General features: G+C 42.8%; 1 protein-coding gene across 1 annotated transcript in view; it reads left to right on the top strand.

Moving 5' to 3' along the window:
• Positions 1-27,929, top strand: part of TEX33 (testis expressed 33) — a 140,533-nt gene that overhangs the window by 39,161 nt on the left and 73,443 nt on the right. The window contains exon 4 of the mRNA XM_030190069.1: positions 25,706-26,049. Within this exon, the coding sequence (XP_030045929.1) occupies positions 25,706-26,049 (344 nt within the window). The remainder of the gene's footprint in view (positions 1-25,705; positions 26,050-27,929) is intronic.

Here is a 27,929-nt window from a genome sequence, read left to right as displayed (position 1 = left end):
AATGTACATCCCACTACAGTGTGGTATCTGTAGCCCTGGTTCCTACATTAACACTATAAACCAAAATACCAACAAGTCAGGGGTGATCTAAAGTGCTCTTCCAACAACTGAATCATTTGGCAGTTCTGGTGTGTGTGTATGTATGTATATATGTATGTGTGTGTATAGGTGCTAGGGTTTCTGGCACCCCCTGCAAACTTTCAATCAGCCCCTCCAGCCCCCCCCCCCCCCCCCCCCCCGGTCCAGCATCTCATTTCTCCTCCCAACCTCCCTCATCTAGCATTCCACTTTTCTCTACCATCCCCTCCACAGGGGGAACCCATGCTCCACCCTAGCTCCATCTCCAGTTCCCACATCAGTTTTCATTTAGTCAACTTTATAGAAATCATATATCCCCTAATTCTATAACAGAGCAACTAAAATTAGGACTCAATTCTATAAATGGCCTCCAAATTTGGGCACCAAAAAACCTATTTTATAAATGGGGCTCAGAGTTGGGTGCCATTTATAGAATAGCATTTGTGTCGGGATCTGTGCCCAATTTTGGGCCGGGGATTTACACCAAGTAAATTTGGCACAGATCTCCCTTATTCTGTAAAACTGTGCGTAAATTCCAGGAATGCCCCTGATCTGCCCCTGCCATCTCCCATGGCTGCACCCCCTTTTTGGATTTATGTGTGGATCCCGCCACTTAAAGATGTATGTGCAAATTTCAATTAATGCTGATGATTGTGTACAATTATCAGCACTAATTGGCTCATTAACTAAATTGCATGCACAAATTAGGTATGTGCCCATCTTTGTGCATATAATTTTGAGTGCCATATATAGAATTAAGGTGATAATAGTACACGCAGAAGTGCTGGAGTGTTGTTTTCTATGAATTATTCACTAAAGTGCCACATTTAGGCATGAATGGTTATGCCTGGCACAAGTGTTCATGCCTACATTTAGGCACATCAATGCCAACTCACCCTAGTATTTTATAATGGCATCTTGGCACGCAGGTGCTATTACAGAATCGGTACCTCAATGCATGGTATCAGCACATCTAAACTGTGGCACCCAGTTAAAGCATCGCCCCATAGAATAGAATTCCTTTATAACCAATAAAACGCCCTGCAACAGGTACAGAACAGAAATAGAATAACAAAAAAATATTCTATTCAAACTCTAGTGTCATATCAGTGAGAGCAACAGCAACTCCCTCCACTAGCAGACCCTGAAAAGGAACACAAAATCCTGCAAAAAGACACTCAAACTGCACTAACCCTACCTACCTATGAAAAGTCAGAACTGCAAATATTCTAGAACATCAGAATACCACCAGCTGGGAAAAGAACAACTGTACACAGAGTCTACATGTCAAAAGAATCCTTCTTTGTCGTTACAAAAGGAAAACACAGTCAATCGCCTACTAAAAAATAAATAAATAAACAAATAAGAGATTACAGGATAGACAAAACTGAAAATCCCAGAAACTAGACTGTGAGCAGCAGAACATTGAAAAAAGAGCAACAGAAAGACATTTCCTCCAGTACAGAACAAAATACATGAAATCCACATTTTTCAAAGCTCTAAATATTAGAAATCAAAATGTGTATACCTTTGTTGTCTGATCAATAAACAAAGAGGACAAGAGGATATACTGTACAAATAATAAACAAACCAAAACAACCTCTTGTTATAGAAACTACAAGGTACTTAATGGTACTAAATTCCTGTGAAGTGCAAAGAAACATGATAATACATAGTAGATGATGACGGCAGAAAAAGACCTGCATGGTCCATCCAGTCTGCCCAACAAGATAAACTCATATGTGTATACTTTACCTTGATTTGTACCTGCCTTTTTCAGGGCACAGACCGTACAAGTCTGCCCATGAGAGAGGGAAAAAGCCTATGTGCTCACACCTCCACCCAATATGTAAATTTATAGGGTAAGGAGGAAAAACTGTGGGTCAGTTTTCTTCATCGGCATAAAAAACCCTTATCTCAATTCTTTTTTTGCTAAAACTTCACAGGAACAACATCGGTGGATCCAAAAATATGAATTAGAAGTGAAAAAATTTACTTAGCTTGAACTTCTAGAACACTTGTGGAGATAAACTTGCAAAAATGGTTAGTCACACACACTATGGCCAGAGTTTCACTACCAAAAGCTGTCTCAAGGAGCGTATGACATCTGTAATATAGATAGATAGATAGATAGATAGACACAAAATATTACTAACATACACTATCATGTTACCAAAAATCCTGCTGTAATACTAATTATCTATTTTTTTTTTTTTGTTATATTTGTACCCCGTGCTTTCCCACTCATGGCAGGCTCAATGCGGCATACATGGGGCAATGGAGGATTAAGTGACTTGCTCAGAGTCACAAGGAGCTGCCTGTGCTTGAAGTGGGAATTGAACTTAGTTCCCCAGGACCAAAGTCCACCACCCTAACTAGGCCACTCCTCCACTCTCCTCTCTTCCACTCTATTTACTTCCATTATTCACGATGTATTGTAAGCCACATTGAGCCTGCAAAGAGGTGGGAAATGTGGGATACAAATGCAACAAATAAATAAATAAACTTAAAATACAACCTATAAGTGAAAAAAGTGCAAAAGTCAAAGATCCAAAGGTGGGTAAAATCCAATATAGTTACCACTAAAGTACTTGCCGATAGTTAAAGCACGCTGCATCTTCAATATGTCCAGATCCCGAATAAAATGGCTATGGTTTCCTTTTTTTTATAGTTTGCACCATTTGAAACTACCTAAACATCATTTCCTGAATGATGTCACACCAGGGGCGTAGCTAGGTGGGTCCACAGGGGCATGGGCCCCTGTAGATTTAGCCCTGCCCCCCACCCCACCACCGCGGCCCCTCCCCTGCCACATTCGACCCCCCTCTCACTGCTGCCAACCCTCCCCCGCCGCCACTGTCAGGTACCTTTGCTGGCGGGGGTTGGGGACCCCCGCCAGCCGAAGTCCCCTTCAGCACCAGTCTCCGAGTCCGGCGTGTTGCTGATCTGGATTCTGTTTCAGACATGAGTCCTGATGTAGGAACGTGAAGGACATCAGGACTCACGTCGGAAACAGAATCCAGATCAGCAATGCGCTGGACTCAGAGACCGGCGCTGAAGGGGACTTCGGCTGGCGGGGGTTGGGGACCCCCGCTAGCAAAGGTACCTGGTGGTGGTGGGGAAGGGTTGGCGGTGGCAGGAGGGGGGATCGAAAGGGATGGGAGAGGGGCGGGGGGCGGTGGCGCTGGGGGGGGGGCTAAAATGTGCCCCCTCACCTCGGGCTCTGGACCCCCCTCCTGCCGAAGTCTTGCTACATCCCTGCGTCACACATCACAGAGTCCATACATCACCATTAGGGATGGAATCAATTAAAATAAGCTCCTCCAATCAATTCTTAAATTCAATCCCAATGGTTCTTCAGCCTTCAAAAGGAAAATCCAAAACAGTTTTGTCAATCTGTCAGGAGAATTCTCAGGAATACGGTCAATGGCACAAATCTGAAAAGAGGCGCATTACAGAACATAAAACTTGCTTGAAGAAATTGAGACAAGAAGCACCGATTGTGGAACATTGCTTGGAACCTGGACATACTCTTTCCTCTCTTCAGATTTGTACCATTAACCGTATTTCTGAGAATTCTACTGATAGATTGAAAAAAACTATTTTACTGTCCCTTTTTTATGGAACTCTGCCTATATCTCTTAGAGCAAAAACCTCTTTAAAATCTATGTTTTAAAATTTGGCAATTGAAGGCTTTTTGCCCAGTAAAATTTAGTTGTTCCACCTTTTTGAGGTTTCCTGTATAGGAGAAGTAGGCTGTTATGGATGTTTTGCCTGAGTGAATGAAACTCTTGGCTGGTTGTCTCTCTCTCTCTCCTTTATGAAAATGATGATCCCTTTTCAATTTAAAATTTAAGTTGATTTTATTGTACTCCGCCTTGACTTGCTTTAGTGATAATGATGAATTAGTAAATTTTAATAAACAATTAAATGACCAGGAAAGTTAAGGAAACACAAATTTAGTCTTCTACTGAAATTTTCCACAGACTCAAGTTTCCCATATAAAGTTGTTTTATCTTTCACTGTAGAAGCTTTCAAATTTTGCAGACCTACCACCTCTTCCTTAAGAGTCTCAATAAGTTTAGATAATTCCTTCAGTCAAGGAAACTATTTTACTCACGAGAACAGGAACATCCTTTGCAGACTTTTCCACAGTTCCGCTCAGCCTTTAAAGAGCCTCTCAATTGCTTTCTAAGGACACTGCCGATACAGGAGTCTTCATTGGCGCAGATGCAACAAACATCTTCCCATTGATCTTAGTAATGTCATTGATTCCCTCAGCAGCAGCACCCCATCCTGGATCCTGCCCTTACATTAATATCATGAAGCAAGAATCATCAACTACCTGATCATTGGTTGGGCATGGTGGTGGTTCTAGCGTTGGAGGGGAGAGTGATACTTCAAAATCGAAAGCATAAAGCTCTCCTTTTCCCTGCACTGCCAGAGTCCCCTCTCCGACATCGATGGGAGTCTTCACTGTGAAACGGTTGAGCGTTTGTTGCACTGGTGAGGAGGTTCTGGTGGCCAGGGGAACCGCCTTGACAACCTCCTTCTTCTTGGTATGCAATATAATGGCTAAAGGCAAAACTACAGCAGCAAAGATTCATGCCACCCTCTTGCCATTCCCATATGTCGTGGCTTACATATTGATTTTATTTATTTATATTCCGCCAAACGCTGAGGCAGATTCCAATTGTTCATACACAATTCAACATAAAACACCATTATAAACCCAATAAAAACAATAAAATCAAATGTCAAACATACCCACATATATGATGCAAATTACCTGAAGAAAGGACTGCATTTCTTTTACTTAAAAAACACATTCATGTTTTCTTTTCACTATTTGTTGTTGTTTACTATAGTTTAGGCCTTGAGTTCTCCCTATCCACCAGGACACTTAGGGCCCAATATTGAAACCAATTTAGCCAGTTAAATCACATTGACTGGGTGATCCCTGAATTTTCAGCAGTGCATCACTGTAGTGCAGATAAAAATCTAGGGAGAATGCTATGGCACTATCCAGCTAGTGGGAACACACAATTAATTTCTGAAAAACATACAAACAGTTTCACTACTCCCGATTCAGGACAAATTAAATGTCCTAGCCAATAACCAAAATGGTGGAGAAAAAAGACCTTGGCACATTGCCCTTGCTCAAAACGATCGTTGTCGATGATACAGAAGAGTTGAAAAGACCCTTGCAGCACAGACACTCCACATACAGCGAAGTTGATGAAAGAATGGAAACTAGACGATGCTCTCAAGACAGCAAAAGTTTATCCAAATACACCTGAGACTTGACACGAGTGATGTTTTAGCCTATGTGGTCTGCATCAAGGAGTCTTCTAACAGATGTTTTGAAACTTCTAGTTTCCAAATTTTAGTCAAAAGAACCTTATAGGAATCAGTGCGTTATCCGCTGCTGAGTACATACGAGTAAACACGTCCAAAGAAGCAAACCCTGCTCAGTGATCTGAGGTTATGCTGGTTTACCCTGACACATCTGAGGCGAAACAAGGGCTCCTTGTTGGGATGTGGAGTTATGCTGTAATTTTGGAAGTGCTATATGAGTGATGAGATAAGTAGCTGTTGCACCGTTTGCATGATCTTTGGGCTAGGACATACAATTAGTCCTGTATCGGGAGCAGTGAAACTGTTTGTATGGTTTTCAGAAATTAATTTTTTGTGTGTTCTCTTTAAGAATTTCTGACTCGAGTGTTTTTGACTATCCTGCTAGTGCCAGGGTGGCCTGGGGCAGAGTCGTGGTGGACTCAGAAGTTATCCGGGCACTGCCAATATTCAGTGATGGTGCCTGGATAACTAATTGGGCATTTAGGACCACATACATTGCTATCCTAAATATGTCCAGTTAGTTATCTGGATACTACACTTTTTATTGGTAGCATCCAGATAACTTCCAGAAGCCACCAAGTGCCCAGATATTCAGTGAAGTTATCCAGACTGTGGTTGGCTCTAAATATTGGGGACAAAATCAGCCCATGGCTGTTAGTGCTTTAAAAGATATTGACACTTCAGTAGATATACTCCCTCAAAATAGCACAAAATCTCATTGGTACTTGTTCTTTGTACACTTTATTGCTAAATAGCAGGCCTAAACTAAATGGATAATGGTGACAATGGTCAATGGATAATACATATATCCAGTGCCAGTAACAATATATATGGAGTGGAAGAGTAGCCTAATAGTTAGTGCATGAGGTTGCGGAGCTGGGGAACCGAGTTTGATTCCCACTGTTGCCTAACGGAGGTGGGTTGAGATCCTGGGGAAAAGGGTTCAGTTTCCTCTGCAGCTTTGTGTGACCCTGTGAAGTCACTTAGGGGGTCTTTTACTAAGCCATGGTAGCATTTTTAGTTCACGGTAGAAATCAGCTGGCGGTAAACACTAAGATACCCATTATATTCCTATGGGCGTCTTGGTGTTTACCACCAGCTGATTTCTACTGCGAGCTATAAACACTACCGTGACTTTCTGAAAGACCCTCTAAGTGACTTCCCAGGGTCACATGGAGCTACAGAGGAAATTGAACCCGATTCCCCAGGATCTCAACCCACCACTGTTAGGCAACAGTGGGAATCAAACTCGGTTCCCCAGGTCCACAACCTTCTGCACTATTATGCTACACTTAGCTCTCCATTGCCCCAGGTACAATATACTACTTAAATTGTAATCCGATTAGTAACAGTGCAAGTACCTGTACAATTGTATATAAACCACCTTAACATGCTCAAAAGCACTACATCAAATTAATTAATATGCAGCACTGAATATACACACGGATTTTTGATGTCGGCACTTGTATGTACTTTAAGGGCTGGATTCTATAAATTGTACTCAAAAATAGGTACTGGAAAAGATCGTCACTAAGCGTGATTCTATAAAGGGCATGCCTTTTATAGAATTGTGATTAACCCTGCTTCCCATGCCCTAAGTTTGAGTGCCAGGTTTACAAGCCTGCTGAAACCTGCTGTAAATGCTAGTGCCCAAGTTAGCTGCACTGACTCATTATTCAGTAACAATGCGCGCAACGTTTTGGAATGTCCCAGCACACTCATGCCCCTCCCATGGCCACACCTCCTTTTGAGGTGAGCACTATGGGATTTGGGTACCTGGCGCTATAGAATAGCATGCAGCCAGATGCATGTGCAAATCACAATTGATGCCAATTAATGTCAATTGGTTGTTAACATCCGATTATTGCTCATTAAAGGCTCATTAGCCAATAAAGATGCTCACACATCTCAGCAGCATGCCAAAATTTGAGGAGCCACTCACCACCACCACCACTGGATTTTATACAGTTTTTAGACAAAAAGATTCTCAAAAGAATGATCCATATTTTGCAGAATGTTAATATACATAGCATAATCATCATTTTTCTAGCACTTCTGAAGGCCAGCTAGTGAAAGATAGTAATTATAGCACATACACACTGTATGATACTGTGCGACTATCTTCAAAGATTACATTAGTCTATGTGCATATTTATATGTTTTACAGACAAAAAACATCACTGAATTTTTAATTACAACAAAAGACTACTATCTTATAAGGTTTCTCTCTTCAAAGCATATTCTTCACCATACACTATTCCTTTCCCACATATAGGGTGGCCTTGAGTAAGGCTAACTCCCTCTAGAATAGAGGCTATTTCTGGCTCACAAATTAACCATTACTTTACCCATAGATACTGGGCCTAAATTCACATTGACATGTCTTTGTCAAATGGTTGGATAGATTACTGGAAATAGTACTTACCCAGGTTTTATTTTGGATGCTTTTTTTCTTATTGGCTGATAAAATAATGCATGTAGAGGTCAATATTCAAAATGATGTAAGCGGGCAGGAGAGGTTCCAGCACACTTAAATCATGCTCAGTGGGCCAATCACCAATATTCAGCGGCACTTATCTAAGCAGTGTCAATAAAAATAGGCACTAACCAGCCAATATAATTTCAGGCAGTAGAAGAGCATTCCAGAGGCAGAGTTGGGAAGGAACCAAGAGTTATGCTGGTACTGATGATATCTAGTGCCAGTGCCCACATAGCTAAGCGCCTTGATAGGACTATTCTATGTTTGGGCACATAGCCAATTGGGTGCTGGCACTTAATATTGGCTTGCACCCGCATAACTTCTGGGTACCGGCCTGAAGATTAGAGCTGTTCTCTACTCCCCCCTGCTCTCCTCTTAAAGATTTGTTTAATAAATCCTTGGAGACGGGAGAGGTTCCGAGGGACTGGAGAATGGCGGAGGTGGTCCCTCTTCACAAAAGTGGTGATAGGGAAGAAGCTGGAAACTACAGGCCGGTAAGCCTCACTTTGGTTATTGGAAAAGTAATGGAAGCCATGCTGAAGGAAAGGATAGTGAATTTCCTAGAAGCCAATAAGTTGCAAGATCCGAGACAACATAGTTTTACCAGAGGGAAATCGTGCCAAACGAATCTCATTGAATTCTTTGATTGGGTAACTGGAGAATTGAATCATCGATGTGCTATAGACGTAATCTACTTAGATTTTAGCAAAGCTTTTGACACGGTTCCCCACAGGAGGTTCTTAAATAAACTAGATGGGCTGAAGATAGGTCCCGAAGTGGTGAACTGGATTAGGAACTGGTTGACGGACAGACGACAGAGGGTGGTGGTAAATGGAGTTCGCTCGGAGGAGGGAAAGGAGAGTAGTGGAGTGCCTCAGGGATCGGTGCTGGGGCCGATTCTGTTCAATATATTTGTGAGTGACATTGCCGAAGGGTTAGAAGGTAAAGTTTGCCTATTTGCGGATGATACTAAGATTTGCAACAGAGTGGACACCCGGGAGGAAGTGGAAAGCATGAAAAGGGATCTGAGGAAGCTAGAAGAATGGTCTAAGGTTTGGCAATTAAAATTCAATGCGAAAAAATGCAAAGTGATGCATTTAGGGAGTAGAAACCCACGAGAGACTTATGTGTTAGGCGGGGAGAGTCTGATAGGTACTGAGGGGGAGAGGGATCTTTGGGTGATAGTATCCGAGGATCTGAAGGCGACGAAACAGTGTGACAAGACGGTGGCCGTAGCGAGAAGGTTGCTAGGCTGAATAGAGAGAGGTGTGATCAGCAGAAGAAAGGAAGTGTTGATGCCCCTGTACAAGTCGTTGGTGAGGCCCCACCTGGAGAATTGTGTTCAGTTTCGGAGGCCGTACCTTGCGAAGGATGTTTAAAAAATGGAAGCGGTGCAAAGAAAAGCTACGAGAATGGTATGGGATTTGCGTTCCAAGATGTATGAGCAAAGACTTGCTGACCTGAACATGTATACCCTGGAGGAAAGGAGGAACAGGGGTGATATGATACAGACGTTCAAATACTTGAAAGGTATTAATCCGCAAAAAAATCTTTTCCGGAGATGGGAAGGCGGTAGAACGAGAGGACATGAAATGAGATTGAAGGGGGGCAGACTCAAAAAAGATGTCAGGAAGTATTTTTTCACGGAGAGGGTGGTGGATGCTTGGAATGCCCTCCTGCGGGAGGTGGTGGAGATGAAAACAGTAACGGAATTCAATCATGCGTGGGATATGCATAAAGGAATCCTGTGCAGTAGGAATGGATCCTCAGAAGCTTAGCCAAAATTGGGTGGCGGAGCAGGTGGGGGAAGAGAGGTTGGTGGTTGGGAGGTGAGGATAGTGGAGGGCAGACTTGTACGGTCTGTGCCCTGAAAAAGACAATTACAAATCAAGGTAAGGTATACACATATGAGTTTATCTTGTTGGGCAGACTGGATGGACCATGCAGGCCTTTTTCTGCCGTCATCTACTATGTTACTATGTTTGACTCTCCTCTGAACTCCCCTAACAAGAAAAGGCCTCCTCTAACATGATTTCCCTCAATATGCCTGAGACCCTCAACATGATGTGACCCCCCTCCCAACTCCCTCCACTGGAACCCCCCCCCTTTGGGCCCCCTAGGAGAAGTCCTCCTTTCACATCCCAGCAGGCATCCCTTGGGCCAACCTGAATAGCCCAGGTGAGCTAATGGGTCATCTGGGCAGGAGCAAAGCCCACTCACTCCTGCCTTTGTTGTTTCTGGATTCAGAATGGCTGCCACAATCTTTAGCCACTGGGAATGTTCAGGTAGGCCTGAGGAAGGCCTGCTGGGACATGGGAATGGGCTTTTCTTTTGGGGAGGGGGAATACAGGGCATCTAGTTCAGTGGGGATTCAAGAGGGGGTCTACTTATAGTGGTGGGGGGGGTCAAGAGAGGGGCCACAACATGTTGAGGGGGGTCAGACATGTTTGGGATCAGGAGGGGGAATAGGACCTTGTTGAATGTGGATTTTTCTTGTTGAGGGGGTTAGGAGGGGGGATGAGAATGGGGCTGAATATTAGGACCTACATAAGTGGCCAGTATATGCCTGAATAGTCCCTTGTAAATTCAATGCTCTGACATAGCCCATCATTGAATATACAGGTCTAAATTAGCTGCCGACTGTCAATGCTTACAAAAATGCTGACCTCCACTGGCTGAATATTGGAGGAGGGTGGTAATTATTAAGGAAATGTTTCTTAAGTCATGTCCTTTTGTACCAGAGAAAGAGGACAAATAATTCAGAAGCAGCACCATATTCCATTGCTTCTTTTGCTGATTTTGAAAGTCAGTTCTCAAAAGGCTAAGGTACCTAACTTATTCAATCCCAAATACTAGTTGTCTACATAAAGCTTATTTTCAACCAAATCTAGGCACCTAAACTTTTGGCTAAAAATTAGCTAAAATCTAGATAGCATGTCATTAATTCCCTTAAATTTGGACTCCAAGTTAACTGGTTAGCATTGAAAATCAGTGCTAGCTAACAACTCCTACTATCTGATTCTGCCCCCTGGGACTGACATTTTTGGTGAATGCAGGATCCTAATGAGTGATGCTAAAACTAATGCCATCTGGACCAGCAGCCGTTAGTCATAGCTGTGTGAGTGTGGCAGGTGTTTTCCTTTCTTTGTAGATCTTGTGTAAAATGTTTAGGCGTTATGGTAGCTAATTACGCCACCGATGCATTCTGTATCTCCCTAATTAACTAAAGGGTATGGTTTTATTGGATTGTTTCCTCATTGAAGCCCTATCTGTTTCTCAACTTACAACAGTGATGAAGTCACTAGAATTTTGTAATTTCTTCTCTGGGCTTTCACTGAAGGTGAGGCAGAGTATGCAAATGGTACAAAGTTCTACTCCCTGTGTTATCACAGGCTGTCAATTTAAAGATCACATTGCCCCTACTTTGCCTCACCTGCCTTGGTTACCAAAGGTTTTTAGATCCCATTTTAAGGCCTTATGTCTTTATTTATTTGGATTTTGCTCACACTTTTTTCAGTAGTAGCTCAAGGCGAGTTACATTCAGGTACTCTGAGCATTTCTCCGACCCTGGAGGGCTCACAATCTAATTTTGTACCTGAGGCAAGGTACAAAGCTTTATAAGTTACTAGTAAAAACAGAAAGCAATGAAACGGACGCTAGCTAGGTTTTCCACGATCAGCGCAATCGCCGGTATCCGAGTCCTGCTCCCCGCTCCCATGTGCTGCAGCGCACGAGCTTCTCGCCTACCTGACAATGTCCCATGGTATCGGTTGCAGGAGAGGAGGACGCAGACTGTTGGCCCTCGCTGGCACTCCGTTTGGATTCCTGGGCAGGGGGAGGAGTAGGGAAATACGTGGACCCCTCCACATTGGACACTCACGGCTCCTCTCCTGTCCCTGACATTTCCCTACTCCTCCACCTCCACATTGGACACTCGCGGTTCCTCCCCTGTCCCTGACGTTTCTCTACTCCACCTCCACATTGGACACTCGTGGCTCCTCCCCTCTCCCTGACGTCACGATCTACTCCATGAAGGACACCACCACCGGAAGCCACCAGGCAGCCTCAGAACGTTGGAGGTGAGCTTTATTATATAGGATGGGTCTAGTGCATTTTTGTGAAAAGTGTAGCAGTTATATCCAAAAGTGGGTTTTACGTTCTATTGAAGATAATCTGTCAGTTGTTTCCTCTTTTAAATAGTGGTGGTAGGTAGAAACCAGGCAAGACGTTTTTAGGGCCCTGGCACGTTATCATTTTTAACGCGCCTACAATTAGCGCACGCACTAACTGTGTAGGTGCCTACAAGGATATTGTAGACATGTACACTGTTAACATGCGCATATGGTTAATGTGCATTAAAAATGCTAATGCACCTAAAACACGGCATAGTAAACAGGGCGCTTGGTTTCATTTCCCTCCATTTATAGAATTCCTTTCCTGAGGACTTGTGGTTACAAAGTAATTACTTTTCTTTTAGATATCTTTTAAAATCTCATTTAAGATGGCTTTTAATTTTGCTGGGGTTTTTTACAGCAAACTTGTATATATATCTTTGAGGTTTTCTTCTTTTTCTTTTTGGGTTTTGTTTTCTATTTTGCTGTGTTTAAATTATTTTTTTTCAACTATTAATAGGCAAAACATACTTTTGGCAATACATACATCTGAAATTAAGAGGGGGAAATTTTGAAAAGCAGAGTTTAGTCAGCTAACTTCTGAAACTAGCCATCTAAGGTCATTGAAAATTATCCCAAATGTTCTGCATAAGTGACCACATCACCTAAGAAAAATAATTCCTGTTTCTGATTTATAATATAGTATTAGTGATAATAATGTTATCAAACTTATTATTCTTGTTTCTTTTTAAGTGGATGGGCAAGAAGATGGGGTTTAATATATACTTTTGCAAAGGTAATATAGGCTGTCCCTGACATTTTCCTCTAAGTACAAAACTATTAACCTCACGAAAGAAACTAGAAAACTAAGTACCCAATACAGACTAAAGCTGAATATAATCATGTCTATTACTATTGTCTTCTGTGAGGGCAGGAGTGTTCTGCTAGAAGTCAAGTATCAATTTATTATTACTTCCAATGCAATGGAAACTGGAAGGAATTATACAAAAGGGGTTGAAAATTGTGTCTGTCTGCCTGGGGGCAAAATAACCCTTCAAAAATTTAACAGGATGACATAAAAACTAGCAAAAGGCACAAAAAGTTCAAATATGGGTCAAATCAGACCAGGGATTCCAGAGAAATGAGCCCCCCCACCCAAAAAAATAAATATGGCCCAATGCATTTTTGTGGGAAAACAAGTTCCAGCTTCTATAGTGTATAAACTTAGAATGAAATGTAGCAATTACAGAATGGGGCAAGGCAGTTTAAAAGATGCAATTTCCTACTCTTCCAAATCCACAAATAGCCCCACTCCCTGAAAGCGTACTTCCTCAAAATTTCCCCACCCCCAAATTGTCCCCACAGCCCCACATCTGCTACACCACCCCAGAAACTTTCCTGACTCCAAATACTATGCACCTGCCCCATCACCCTGCAAACTTCCCTATCCTGAAAAACTGCCCACTACAACTGCCTCGCAACAAAAATCTACCCCCGGCAACTGCCATACCACCATGTATACTGCTCCTCACTCAAAATATATCCCATGCAACTGCCACATCGTCCCTACATTTGTCCCACCTCTAAACTATTTCCGGCAAACCACTCCACTCCAAAAAACTACTCCCATCTGCCCCACCGTCCTGTAAACTGCCCGACCCCTGCAACTACCTCATCATCCTGCATACTGACCCAATCCGACAAAATATCCCTGTGGAGTGGAGGAGTGGCCTAGTGGTTAGGGTGGTGGACTTTGGTCCTGAGGAACTGAGTTCGATTCCCACTTCAGGCACAGGCAGCTCCTTGTGACTCTGGGCAAATCACTTAACCCTCCATTGCCCCATGTAAGCCGCATTGAGCCTGCCATGAGTGGGAAAGCACGAGGTACAAATGTAACAACAACAAACTAAACTACTCAGAACTGACACAACACCCCATAACCTACCGCCAACCCCTAACTACCCTGCTTATGCCCCACCACCCCTCAAATTGCCCCACCCCAAAAGTAGTCTCCTACAACCACTCCTACATTGTCCAAATTATTTCACCAAACTTACTGCCCCTCAAGTGGCTCCCCAACACCAGCTACTTGGGTAATATGTCTGGACATATTTCTGAGTTTAAAATCTCTGTCTAGAGTTCTCTTCTTCCTCCCCCTTCCCCCACCCACCATTGTGAGTGATTGCCTTGCCTGTTTCCATTGTAACTAGAAGCAGAGACTGTAGATGGGATCCAGCCAATGGAGAGGCAATGGGGGTGGAGCACTGGAAGGCAGCTCTAGTCACAAGAAGGTCTGGAGGGTTTATCTGCTGTAGAAGTGAAGTTCCTGCATTTGGTGGGAGGTGGAAGCAGGGGTGGACTAACAATGATCTGGGCCCCTGGGCAATATGAATTATAGGCCCCTATTCACCCATCAAAAGTGATTAATCTAGATGAGGCTAGGGAAGAGTGGGCAGCTTATTGCTGTGGACCCTCAGGCACTGCCTTATTGTTCCAATGGTCAGTCCACCCTAGGCAGAAGATAAATAAACCCCATCCAAAAATGTCACAATAAGAACATAAGAATAGCCATACTAGGGAAGACCAATGGTATATCTGTTGGATTATTTGTAGTAAATAATTAGCAGATTTTAGTACACACAGCTTCAGCTTTAGAAATGTTAATTTCTTTCTTCATCTCTCTCTCATTCATCCCTGAATAATTCACTGCTGAGTCACTTTAAAGTTGAAGTAACAAAACATCTGTTTACTCACAGTTTGTAGTTAGATTATAATCAGACAGGCTTATATATACATATTACTATACATTTGTATTATCAGCTCCTTCCATGTGCTTAGATGGTAATGGATGCTCACACCACCATAGATCCTCTCAGGTTAGGAGAGATCATGAGCTCCATGTGCTCCATGTGCTGCATCTGCTGCATCTGACCCCCACAGGAAGTTGCATAGCTGTGTGACCTCTCTAAGTAATTCACATCAGAGGTCACAGAGTAATCACAGAGAAATAATAGGTGACAGGCAATGCATGTAAAATACAATTACATTCCAACAAACCCCTTCTCATGCATAACTGTCATGCAATTATTTATTCATACAAAGTCCAAGCTTTATACGCAGATTCACAAAATGTTCTCTGGGTAACGGTTTGGTCATGATGTCAGCTGTCATCTCACTGGTGTGACAATAGTGTAGACTGATGACCCCTTCTTTCGCCAACTCTCGCACGTTGTGGTATTTCGTTGCGATGTGCTTGGTGCGTGACTGAACCTTGTCATTTTGTGACAGTCGGATGCAGCTCTGATTATCTTCCATTATCTGGATTGGTCTCTTTTCAGCTATTCCGAAATCCAGCAAAAGTTTTTCAATCCACATCAGTTCTCTGCACGCTTCCGATACGGCCACATATTCAGCTTCTGTAGAAGACAAACTCACAATACTTTGTTTATGACTGGCCCATGAAATTTGTACATTTCCATACATAAACACATATCCACTTGTGGATTTATAATCAGAATGATCCCCTGCCCAATCTGAATCACAGTAACATATTAGTTTTGGATTACTATTGGCTGAAATCTTTAATTTACAATCAATGGTACCCTTTAAATACCTTACCATCCTTTTAACTGCAGTCCAATCTGATTTGGTAGGTGAGCTGACCCTTCTGCTCAAAATTCCTACTGCATTTGCTATATCAGCCCTGTATGTGGTAGCTAGATATAAAAGCTTACCTATGGCTGATCTATATTGGATGTTATTTGGTAAAGGTTCTCTTACTGTTTCATCCTTCAGAAAATCAGTGATCATGGGAGTGCTTACAACTTGGGCATCTTGCATACCTAAACTTTCAATAAGCTCATTTATTTTCTGCTTCTGGCTTAGAAGATAAGAACCATCATTTTGTTTCTCAATTTCTATACCAAGATAGTATGACACATTACCCAGTTCTTTTATCTCAACATTCTGGTTTAAACATTTTACAATGTCCTTGTACTCTTGCTCACTTTTGCTTGCAATGAGCAGATCATCAACAAAAGCTAAAATGTATGCATATTGTCCATTTGTGCACCTAGTGTACAAGCATTTATCTGCTTCACCTTGCTTAAATCCTAAATTTGTCAATATTTCATGCAATTTTTCATTCCAACATTTTGCACTTTGCTTTAATCCATAAAGACCTTTGTTTAATTTACACACTAGCTGTCTTTGTTTTGTATTTATGAAACCTGTTGGTTGTTCCATGTACAAGTCTTCAGTTATATCTCCGTGAAGAAACGCTGTTTTCACATCAATGTGTTTGACTTGCATGCCTTTTGAGACTGCAATGCTCAGAAGTGTTCTAATTGTCGTGTGTTTCACTACAGGTGCAAACACTTCATCAAAATCTTCTCCATATTTTTGAAGATATCCCTTTGCCACTAATCTGGCTTTATACCTTTCCACTTTTCCTTGTGCATTCCTTTTTAACTTGAATACCCATTTGCATCCTATAGCTTTCTTGCCAGGAGGTAATTTTGTAAGAATCCAAGTATTATTTTATCCAATGCATCAATTTCTTCTTGTGCAGCTTTATGCCATTCAGCAGCTTCTTCTGCTGGCATTTTCTCAATCTCATCCCATGTTAAGGGCTCTTGAGCTTCTGCTGACTTTGTTAGGTAAGACAGTCTTGGGGGTGGAACACCTTTGTTTTCCCTGGATGAGCGTCTGACAACAGGTTGGTCTGACCTTTCCGCATCCTCTAAATCTGAGAGTCCTTCTCCAATTGATTCCCCTTCTCCAACTGTACTGTCTTCTTCAATGATCCTTTCTGTGTCTGCTTCCTCTGCCTGTTCCTCATTAGATACAGGTGAGTTGCTTTCAGACATCTGCCTTGGTATGGCATTTATATACACTGGCATGTCTATTATGGTTCTAGTTTCATATTCTGGATGATAAGGCTCATCTGGGATAATCCAGCCTTTATCAACCCTTTTGTTTTCATCAAAATATGTAACATGTCTTATGCCAACAATGCCAGTTTTCAGATTCAAAATTCTATATCCTTTGTGTCCTGGAGCATAGCCAACTAAAATGCCCCTTTCTGTTGTGGAATCCAGCTTATGCCTTCTTTGCTTTGGTATATGAGCATATGCTGTACTTCCAAATGTTCTTATGTGTGACAGGTTTGGCTTCCTACCATGCCATGTCTCATGTGGTGTGCGCTCAGCGCCTTTAGTTGGCATTCTGTTTTGTAGGTACACTGCTGTGAGAATGGCTTCCCCCCATAGTCTTTTAGGGAGATTGCTATCTGACAGCATACATCTGGTCATTTCCACAAGTGACCTAAATTTTCTCTCTGCAACAGAATTTTGCTCTGGTGTATAAGCTACTGTTGTGATATGCTGAATGCCTTCTTGTTCTAGAAATGTGCGCATGCTTTGTGAAGTGAACTCACCACCATTGTCGGTCTGAAGAACCTTTGGTTTTCTTTCAAATTTATTGCTCACCATGGCTACGTATTTCTTCAGCATGTCTGTGACTTGACTTTTCTCTTTCAGCAAATAGGCCACACAATATCTAGAGAAATCATCCAAGAATATTAGCACAAATCTGTTATTTCCCAATGATGGGATATTAAACGGTCCACATAAGTCACTGTGTATTAAGTCCAGCACTTTATTACTCCTATTTCCTGTGTATGCAGGAAATGAGGGTCTCACACCTTTTTGAGTAACACAGTCTATGCATTTCTCCATTTTACCAGCATCTGCACTTATCTGAATGCCGGTGGCCAGTTGCTTACTGTAAAGATCCTGGATCACCTTACAATCACGATGTCCCAGGCGGCGGTGCCAGATTTCCGGACTACATTTACCATCATTCTTCCTTACTTGCGCCATATGTGAGGCTTCACCTGAAATGTTCAGCTTATAAACATCATTATGCATAAAAGCTTCAGCATACACTTCATCATTTTTAGAGATTGTGCACTTACTGTTTTCAAAATGAATCACAAATCCCTTCTTATCTAATGTAGATACACTAAGCATATTGCAAACTGCTTGGGGAATATACAAGACATCACTTACAGGAATTTCTTTAACTTCATTAGACACTTTGCATTTTAAGAATCCAATACCTTTTGCTTGGATCTGAGCAGTCCCTGCGTTTGCAGTTTTAAGAATACCTTCCTCTGGACACATTTCCTGAAAGAAATCCTTACAATTGGTTAAATGGCATGTGCTCCCTGAATCCAAAATCCAAGTACTTTCATTTGAATTATTATTTACCATAGTCAAAGATTTTTCTGCCATTAGAAAGCCCTTGTGTTTATCTTTGTCCTTCATACATTTCCTGGTTTGAAAATTCTTTAGTTCCATTGGCTTAGGTGAGCTAGAGGGAGTGTTTTGTGTTTCCTTACACCATTTAGATACATGTCCCTCCTTTCCACATGAGTAGCAAATCAGCTTGCCCTTGGGTGGAGTTTTCCCATAGCTCCGCCTTCCTCTGTTCTTTGCCAAGAAATTTGTTTCATTTCTCTCTGACTTGCTTTGAGAACACATCTCCTCAGAATCATTTATTATGCATTCCTGCCTTAGTTTTGATGTTGCCTGTTCAAAAGATTGCCCTTCAATGGCCTCATTTACAGACCTAAAACATCAAACTTCTTTGATAGTGAGGTAAAAAGAAATGCTCTTTTCAATGCATCACACATGGGAATTCCAGAAAGTTCTAACTTTTGAAATGAAGACATAAGATGCATAATGTGATCATTACATTTACTTTTATCCCTTAATTTGGTTTCATTCAACTCTGCCAGCCAAATTGGTTGCTGCTTTGCATATGTAGTTGCATACATAGTTCTCAGTTTATATAAAATGTCCTTTGGTGTATCTTTTCCCTCCACTAATATGGCTTGTTTCTCTGAGAGAGCTTCCAAAAGCATGCACTTCACATAATAGTTTGCATTGTCCCATTCAGCCATATTTTCAGCTGTTCTGTCTTGGTCTAAGCATATATCTAATCTTTTTGCTCGAAGGAGACATATGAATCTTAGTTCCCACTGCTGATAATTAAACTCATTTAATTTAGGCACCTTGAGAGAATAGAAAAATGGTGAATTTCCTCCCTCAGCCATTTTCTTAGCCTTCTGTCTGCTGTGTGGGGGGAGAGAGAGACAGACTGAATCTTTCCTTTAAAACTTAAGAGAAAAATGTGGCCTTTTTTTCTGCCTGGTAATATTTCTCTTCTTTTTCAATTCCTGGACCCTGGGCCCATAACCCTTTTGTTGGATTATTTGTAGTAAATAATTAGCAGATTTTAGTACACACAGCTTCAGCTTTAGAAATGTTAATTTCTTTCTTCATCTCTCTCTCATTCATCCCTGAATAATTCACTGCTGAGTCACTTTAAAGTTGAAGTAACAAAACATCTGTTTACTCACAGTTTGTAGTTAGATTATAATCAGACAGGCTTATATATACATATTACTATACATTTGTATTATCAGCTCCTTCCATGTGCTTAGATGGTAATGGATGCTCACACCACCATAGATCCTCTCAGGTTAGGAGAGATCATGAGCTCCATGTGCTGCATCTGCTGCATCTGACCCCCACAGGAAGTTGCATAGCTGTGTGACCTCTCTAAGTAATTCACATCAGAGGTCACAGAGTAATCACAGAGAAATAATAGGTGACAGGCAATGCATGTAAAATACAATTACATTCCAACAATATCTAGCCCAGTATCCTGCTTCCAGCAGTGACTAATCCAGGTCACAAGTACCTGGCAGAATCCTAAATGATAGCAAGATTCCATGCTACCAACCCTAGGGCAAGCAATAGCTTCCCCCATGTCTATATCAATAGCAGACTATGGACTTTTCCTCCAGGAACTTGTCCAAACCTTTTTTAAACCCAGATATGCTAACTGCTGTAACCACATCCTCCGACAAAGAGTTCCAAAGCTTAACTATTCATTGAGGGCTTCTTTTACAAAGCTGCTCTAGTGATTCCCACGCAACAAATGAGAGGAAGCCCATAGGAATTGAATGGGCTCCCTCTCATTTGCCCCCGCCGGGAATCTGTACTTTTGTAAAAGAGGCCCTGAGTGAAAAAAATATTTCCTCTTATTTGTTTAAAAAGTATTACCATATAATTTCATTGAGTGCCCCCTAGTCTTTGTACATTTTGAAAGAGTAAAAAAATCGATTGGACTTTTTACCCGTTCTACACCAGTCAGGATTTTGAAGACCTTTATCATATCTCCCCTCATCTGTCTCTTTTCCAAGCTGAAGAGCCCTCATCTCTTTAGCCTTTCCTCATATGAGTGGCGCTACATCCCCTTTATCATTTTGATTGTCCTTCTTTGAACCTTTTCTAATTCCGCTACATCTTTTTTGAGATACAGCAACCAGAATTGAATGCAGTACTCAGTGTGAGGTCGCACCATTTATTTTAAAAACTAAGCGGAGTACAATCAACATAAGTTACACAGGGGCCCTTTTACAAAGGCACATATGGGCCTACGCTTGTGCAGCATGCGTCAAATCACCCATGGTAGAAAATAATTTTCTATTTTCTACTGTGGGGGCATTCCTGGAGGTAATCAGCAGTTGGCGGGTGCTGGACTGTTATGAACCTTTACTGTTAAGTCAATGGGTAGCGTTAAGGGCTGGTTTTAATTTTGCTGCACATCCATTTCCCGGCCCAACCCCACCCCCTTTTTTCCAGATGTGGTAGAGAAATGGTCCAGCGCACGTTCAAAACACATGCCCACATTACCACAGGCCACTTTTTGGTACTCCTTTCTAAAAGGGCCCCATAGAGTGATACAGAGGCATTATAATATTCTTTGTCTTAGTTTGCATCCTTTCTAATAATTTCTAGCATCCTGTTTGCTTTTTTGGCCACCACTGCACACTGGGCATAAGATTTCAGCGTATTATCTACGATGATACCTAGGTCTTTTTCCTATGGTGGACCCCATAGGAGCCAACTTTCCAAAATTATTGGGGGTGCTAAGCCCAATGAAAATAACCCCTCCTTGGACACATACAAGGAACTTTCTCAATATTGGGGGTGCTCAAGCACCCACAGCACCCATAGAGTCAGCTCCAATGGTGGACCCTAGCAAGATGTAACTGTGATTTGAATTATTCTTCCCAATGTGCATCACTTTGCATTTCTCCACATAATATTTCATCTGCCATTTGGATGCTCAGTCTTCCAATTTCCTGAGGTCTTCCTGCAATGTTTTAGAGTCCCCATGCGTTTTAAGCAGTTTGAATAGTTTTATGTCATCTGCAAATTTAATCACCGCACTTGTTGTTCTGATTTCCAGATCATTTATAAATAAGTTAAATAGCACCAGTTCCAGTACAGATCCCTGTAGCACTCCACCTTTCACACTCCTTTACAGAGAAAAATGGTCATTTAACCCTACTCTCTGTTTTCTATCCACCAACCAGTTCATAATTCACAACAGAATATTGTCTTCTATCCCTTGCATGGCTTTTTAATTTTCTCAGGAATTTCTCATGAGGGACTTTGTCAAAAGCTTTCTAAAAATCTAGATACACTAGATCAACCGGCTCATCTTTATCTACATGTTTATTCACACCTTCAAAGAAATGAAGCAAATTGGTGAGGCAAGACTTTCCTTTGCTGAATCCATGCTGACCCTGTCCCATTAAACCATGTTTGTCTGTGTATTCAGTAATTTTATATTAGTTTCCACTATTTTGCCCAGCACTGAAGTCAGGTTTACCAGTCTATAATTTCTCGGATCACCCCTGGAACCCTTTTTAAAAATTTGGTGTTAAATTGTCCAACATCTGTAGTATATGTACACTGATTCACTGTAATGATGTGATTGCAGAACTGCACCTTTCAAACTGTTTTTCCTTCTCATCTTCTCTCCTGATCAAAGACACACAGACAACAGACATAAACTTACCAACCAACAAATACACATGCACAGAAACATGTATGCACACACACCCCACCAACTCACCCTCCCAACATATACATACTTGCATTTACATGCAGAGGGATTGAAAAGAATTACATGTGCCATGCCTTCAGGGCTGGCTTAATCACTGGACCAGGTGAGGCTCTGGCTCAGGGTGTCGGCAATTAAGGTGAGCCTCTTACCTCAACTGGTCTACAGGTTAAGTTCCCCCCCCCCCCTCGCCCCAGTCCGGTCTCTCCCCTTCTCTCTCATCCCTTCCTGCGGGTCCAGCACTGCTCCCTAATCTCTCACTCCCCTGCGGTCCTGTAAAGTTTACGTCAGTCACCAGATGCAGCAGCAGCTGCATGACAGACTGCCTTTGGTCAGCCCCTCCTCTGATGCAATTTCCTGTGTTTGGGACACGGCAGATGGCAGAACCAAAGGCTGGCCGAAGGCAGCCTGTCATGCTGCTGCCACCAGTGACTAACATAAACTATACAGGACCATGAGGGAGAGAGGTAAGGGAGCAGTCCCATGGGGAGCGGGACAGAGAAGGAGGAAGGAGACTGGACCGGGGGCGGGGGTGGGAGAGATCCCAAAGAGATGGGGGGCACCAGAAGCGAAGCAGTGGGGGGGTGAGCATCAGAAAATGATGTGGTGGGTGGGGGGCACCACCAAAGCATGTTGGCTCATGATGACATTATCCCTTGAGCCAGCCCTGCATGCTTTGCATAATTTCCCCGCTTTTATTTACTATATGGAAAAAAATACATGTGAACTGCTTTCTTGGAACTTGTATACAGGGTATTCTATTTGAAAAAAAAAGTGTGTCATGAATGCTTCTTTGTATGGATTATAACAGAGATGCCATGGGTGGCCCATTCCAAAACTTGAGACTTACTACCGTTGGAGATTTAAGGCAATGAATGAGGTTTCTCTCGCAGGCCCCAGCCATGTCTTAAACCATCTCTAATATATATATTATATATATATGGAATAGAGAAATGTGCTGGTGAGAGTTAAATGAAAAGAGAATAGAACAGAAACCAAACAACAAAGGTAGAAAAAGTAACTTTATTTTCTATTTATTGAATAGAATATATCAGTATATGGAGTATATGGAATATATATATATACTAGTGAAAAAGGCCCATTTCTGACAGAAATGAAACGGGCGCTAGCAAGGTTTTCCTTGGAGTGTGTGTGTTTAACAGAGTGTGTGTGAGAGTGAGTGTGTGATAGAGAGAGAGTGAATGTGTGTGTGACAGAGAGAGTGAGACTGGGTGCGAGAGTGTTAGTGTGAGAATGTGAGTGCCCCGCCCCCCTCCCTGCCAGTTGCAGGGTCCGTGTGCACACCCCCCCTCCAAGTTCCAGGGTCAGCCCCCCTCCCAGGGTCGTTGGCCCCCCCCCCATCTCTCCCTCTCTCCCTCCCTCCCTCCCAGGGTCGTTGCCCCCCCCATCTCTCCCTTCCTCCCTCCCATTTTCAGGGTCGTTTTGCCCCTGTCTCCTAAAAAAAGTAAAACCCAGCCCCAGATGTGAATGTATGCCGATGTCCTGCAGCTGCAATGTGGCACATACAGGAAAAGCAAATGTATGAATGTGAAAGAAAAGGTCCCTTTGCCGTTTTGCTTTTTACATTGTCCAAGTGTTGACGGTGTCAAAGTATTCTTGTGTCTGTGAGCGGATTGCTGAGACTCTTTTCCTCTGCTGTGTGTTGGCAAATGAAACGTTCCCTTTGTAGTAGGCAAACAAAAATGTTTTTTTTTTCTGTAGAAATTCTTGTGCTCCTGTTCTCTGCCTCTTGTTCGATTATGACTGCAGGCAAAATTGTCAATGTGTTGCAAAGAAGAGGAAGTTTTTAGTGCTCTGTGTTCGAGAGGACGTCAGTCTGCTCAGGTGTTGTGTTTTTTTTTGTGTGTGAGCGGATTGCTGAGACTCTTTTCCTGTGCTGTGTGTTGGCGAACAAAGAGCTGAAACCTTCTCTTTGTAGTAGGCAAACAAAACGGGTTTTTTTTTCCCTCTAGAAATTCTTGTGCTGCTGTTCTCTGCCTTTTGTTCGATTACAACTACAGGCAAAACTGCAAGGTTTTGGGGCAGGGGGAGATGTCAGAGTTGTGACTTCCGGTTTCCAGGCATGGGCAAACAGGATATCTCTGGCGCCTCACAGTTCCGGTTTTGAGGGGGTTTTGAGGCTTCATTTAGAACGTTGGGGTTGTGGCTGAGGGCGGGTCCTGAGTGACAGTGAGTGGTGCATGAGTGAGAGTGAGTGTTGCTGACAGCCTAGCCTTCAGTTTTTCCCTCCCACAGAGTGAGCTTCAGAATGTTCCAGGTGAGAATTATTATATAGGATATTCCATAAACTGATATATTCTATTCAATAAATAGAAAAAAAAGTTACTTTTTCTACCTTTGTTGTTTGGTTTCTGTTCTATTCTCTTTTCATTTAACTTTCACCAGCACATTTCTTTATGTCCATCATTCTTGTTCTCTCTGCATTCCTGTCCAGTATCTCCCCCCTGTGTCCCTGCCCTTATCCTCCTGCTATACTGAGTATCTCCCTTCTTTCCCTGCTCATCATCTCTTTTCTGGGTCCGTACATTTCTCCTCTCTCCCCATTACCTGCACTGACCTTCTTGTTCCCTATCCCTCCCCATGTCCAGTCTCTCCCCTTATTCTTCCCCTACCCCTCACCACCCACCCCTACCTCTACATCTGGGGCCAACATCTTTCCATCTCTCTTCCTTCCCTCCTGTCCCCCTACCACCACCTCTGGGAGCCAACCTCTATCTTCCTTCCCTCTTGTCCTGCCTCCACATGGGTCAGCGTCTTTCTTTTTTTCCTCCTACCCCCCAGCCCTCCATCCCAGCATTTCTTTTTCTTCACCCTGTCCCCCCCCCCCCATCCCCAGGGGCCACCATCTTGTTTCTTTCCTTCCTGCTCTCCCTCACCCCAGTGGCCAGCATCTCTCCCTCTCTTTTCCCTTCATTCTGCCCTCCTCCTCTCCTTGCCCCCCCCAGGGATTCAGCAGTTGTCCCTTCATTTCCCTCCCTCCTGCCCTGTGCTCCAGCATCTTGTCCTGTTCCTCCTTTCCCATAATACTGGTATTTAGTCATTTTCTTCCCGCCTACCCCCGCTCCCCGGGTCCTGCAAGCATCATTCTCGCATCCTTCCCTCCTGCAACTCCTCTTGCTTGTGGGTCCAGCATTGCTCTGCCTCCTACCTTGGACACTCTTCCTCCCACTCCCTCCACCCACCTTCCATGGACCTGGCACTTCTCTCTTTTCAAACCTGCCCGGTGCACTGCAAGCCTTGCCTGTCTGGTGGCAGCATTGAAGATGCTCCTATCTGGTGCAGGCTTCCTTCCTTCTGCAGCAGTCAGTCCGCGTGAAACAGGAGGTTGCATCATAGGAGGCGGGCCAACCGCAATGGAGGGAAGGAGGCCTGCGCCAACCTGATGGAGCATCTTCATTACTTCCAGCCAGACAGGCAAAGCTCACAGTGTGCCAGAATAGGGGTTTGGAGAGCGAGAGATACCAGGCCACCTGCCGGGTAGAGTAAAAGCAGAGAGATATGCCAACTGTGGGGGCAGGGAACAAAGCAAATGCATGTGACAAACTCATTTAGGCACGTGAGCTGGATAAAGGGCCTAAATGCATGTGTCACATGTCAAATGCATGTGACTTGGCATGTCTGTAGATTAACTACCACATTCTAACTATTACTTCCACTGATATCATTTTAGATCTGTGCCAAGACGAAGTGCAAAGAAAAAAAATCACCAGCAGTCACTCAGGATCCCAGGCTGGCTCTTCTAGGCCTTCCACTAACAGATTGCAGACACAATCCTTCCAGAAAGGCAGTGACCCTAATACCCTGAAGGCTGGAATCCAACAGACAAAGCCATGTTCTCAAGAAGGGCCCCATGTAATGGAGAGACCTGGATCAAAGACAAAGAGATCCCTCTTGAGGCAGAAGTCTCCTACAGGGTCCTGCATAATGGAAGAATCAAAGAACCATTTGACAAAAGAAACTCAAACAGCCACAGAATCATTGTATGATTCAGGAAAGAGTGATAAAGAATTGGAGGTAATGAGTTCTTTAAACTTCTCTAAGGATAAAAATTGCCTTCTTTCAGCTGGCATGAAACGTGTTAGCGTTGTATGGCAGACAAGTTTATTGCTGAAAGATATGTTTCATGTTTTTGGTCAGTGTTCACGGGTTAAAGAAGGACCACAGATAAGTAAAGGACGTATAGATGATAAAAGGGTAGATACCATGTCATATACAAAGGAGATCATTTGTATGGAAGTAGCAACATTAAAGTGGCTATGGCGATGGGGTCAAATGAGATATGCCTTTAGAGAGATTGTTGGCAGCTTAATCCCATTGGGGATAGATGCAGTTTCAGAGGATTGGGACTGGGCAGACATCTCTCTTTGTATAAGTGGGAGTGGAAAGGTGGCCAGTAACCACAGGCCATTTAGTGGTGGGTGACTTCATGGAATGAGTAAAAAATTGATTCACGTCTACTCATTCTACACGACTCAAGATTTTGTAGATCTCAATCATGTCCCCCCTCATCCATCTCTTTTCTAATCTGAAGAGCCATAACCTCTTCAGCCTTTCCTCATATAGGAGGAGTTCCATCCTCTCTATCATTTTGGTTGCTCTTCTTTGAACCTTTTCTAATTCTGTTATATCTTTCTTGAGATACAGCGACCAGAACTGAACATAATACTCAAGGTGAAGTCACACCATGGAGCGATACAGAGGCATTATAGTATTTTCTGTCTTATTTATCTTCCCTTTCCTAATAATTCCTAGCCATCTCTTCTCCAAACTAAAGTGCCCTAGCCTCTTTAGCCTTTCCTTATGGCTAAGTCATCCCATCCCCCTTATCATTTTCGCCACTCTTCTCTGTACCCTTTCTAATTCCGCTATATCTTTTTTGTGATGTGGTGACCAAAATTACACACAATATTCAAGGTGTGGTCGCACAATGGGAAGATACAGAGGCATTATAACATTCTCATTCTCATTTTTATTTTATATTCCTTTCCTAATAATTCTTAACATTCTATTTGCTTTCATAGCCGCCGCTGCACACTGAGCAGGGGGTTTCAACATATCGTCAACAACAATACCTAAATCCGGCAGTTTGGGTTCCTCTTTCCCACATGCATCACTTTGTATTTGCTCACATTAAGTGTCATCTGCCATTTGGATGCCCAGTCTCTCAGTCTCATAAAGTCTTATGATTTAACAACTTTGTGTCATTAGGAAATTTGATCACTTTGTTCATTATTCCTGTATCCAGATCATTTATAGTATGTTGAAAAGCAGCAGTCCCAGCACAGACCCCTGGGGAATCCTATTATTTATCCTTTTCTATTCAGAATATTGACTGTTCAGCCCTACTCTCTGTTTTCTATCTTTTAACCAGTTCTTAATCCACAATAGGACATTACATCCTATCCCATGACTTTCTAATTTCCTCAGGAGGCTTCATGAGGTAGTTTGTCAAATGCCTTCTGAAAATCCGTATACACAAGATTAACCGGCTCACCTCTGTCTACATGTTTATTCGCACCTTCAAAGAAATGTAGCAGATTGGTGAGGCAAGATTTCCCTTAGCTAAATTCATGTTGGCTTTCAAGCTTATTTTCGAAAGTGATCGCCAGCCATAAATCAGGAGATGGCCGGCGATCTCTCAAAAGCAGCCAAATCGGTATAATCGAAAGCGGCTTTTTTGACAGCATCGCCGCTTTCACGTCACCTTGCCGGCAAAAGTTCAAGGGGGCGTGTCGGCGGGGTAGCGAAGGCGGGACATGGGCGGGCATGGGTGTGGCTACCAGATGGCCAGCTTTCGCGGATAATGGGAAAAAAAGCGGCATTCAGCAGTATTTCGCCAGGTTTACTTGGTCCTTTAATTTTCATGACCAAGCCTCAAAAAGGTGCCCCAACTG

The sequence above is a fragment of the Microcaecilia unicolor genome, chromosome 1, assembly GCF_901765095.1.
Source record: "Microcaecilia unicolor chromosome 1, aMicUni1.1, whole genome shotgun sequence".
Taxonomy (NCBI): Eukaryota; Metazoa; Chordata; class Amphibia; order Gymnophiona; family Siphonopidae; genus Microcaecilia; species Microcaecilia unicolor.
Note: the sequence above shows the minus strand (reverse complement) of the source record. Positions and strands in the feature narration are given on the sequence as shown.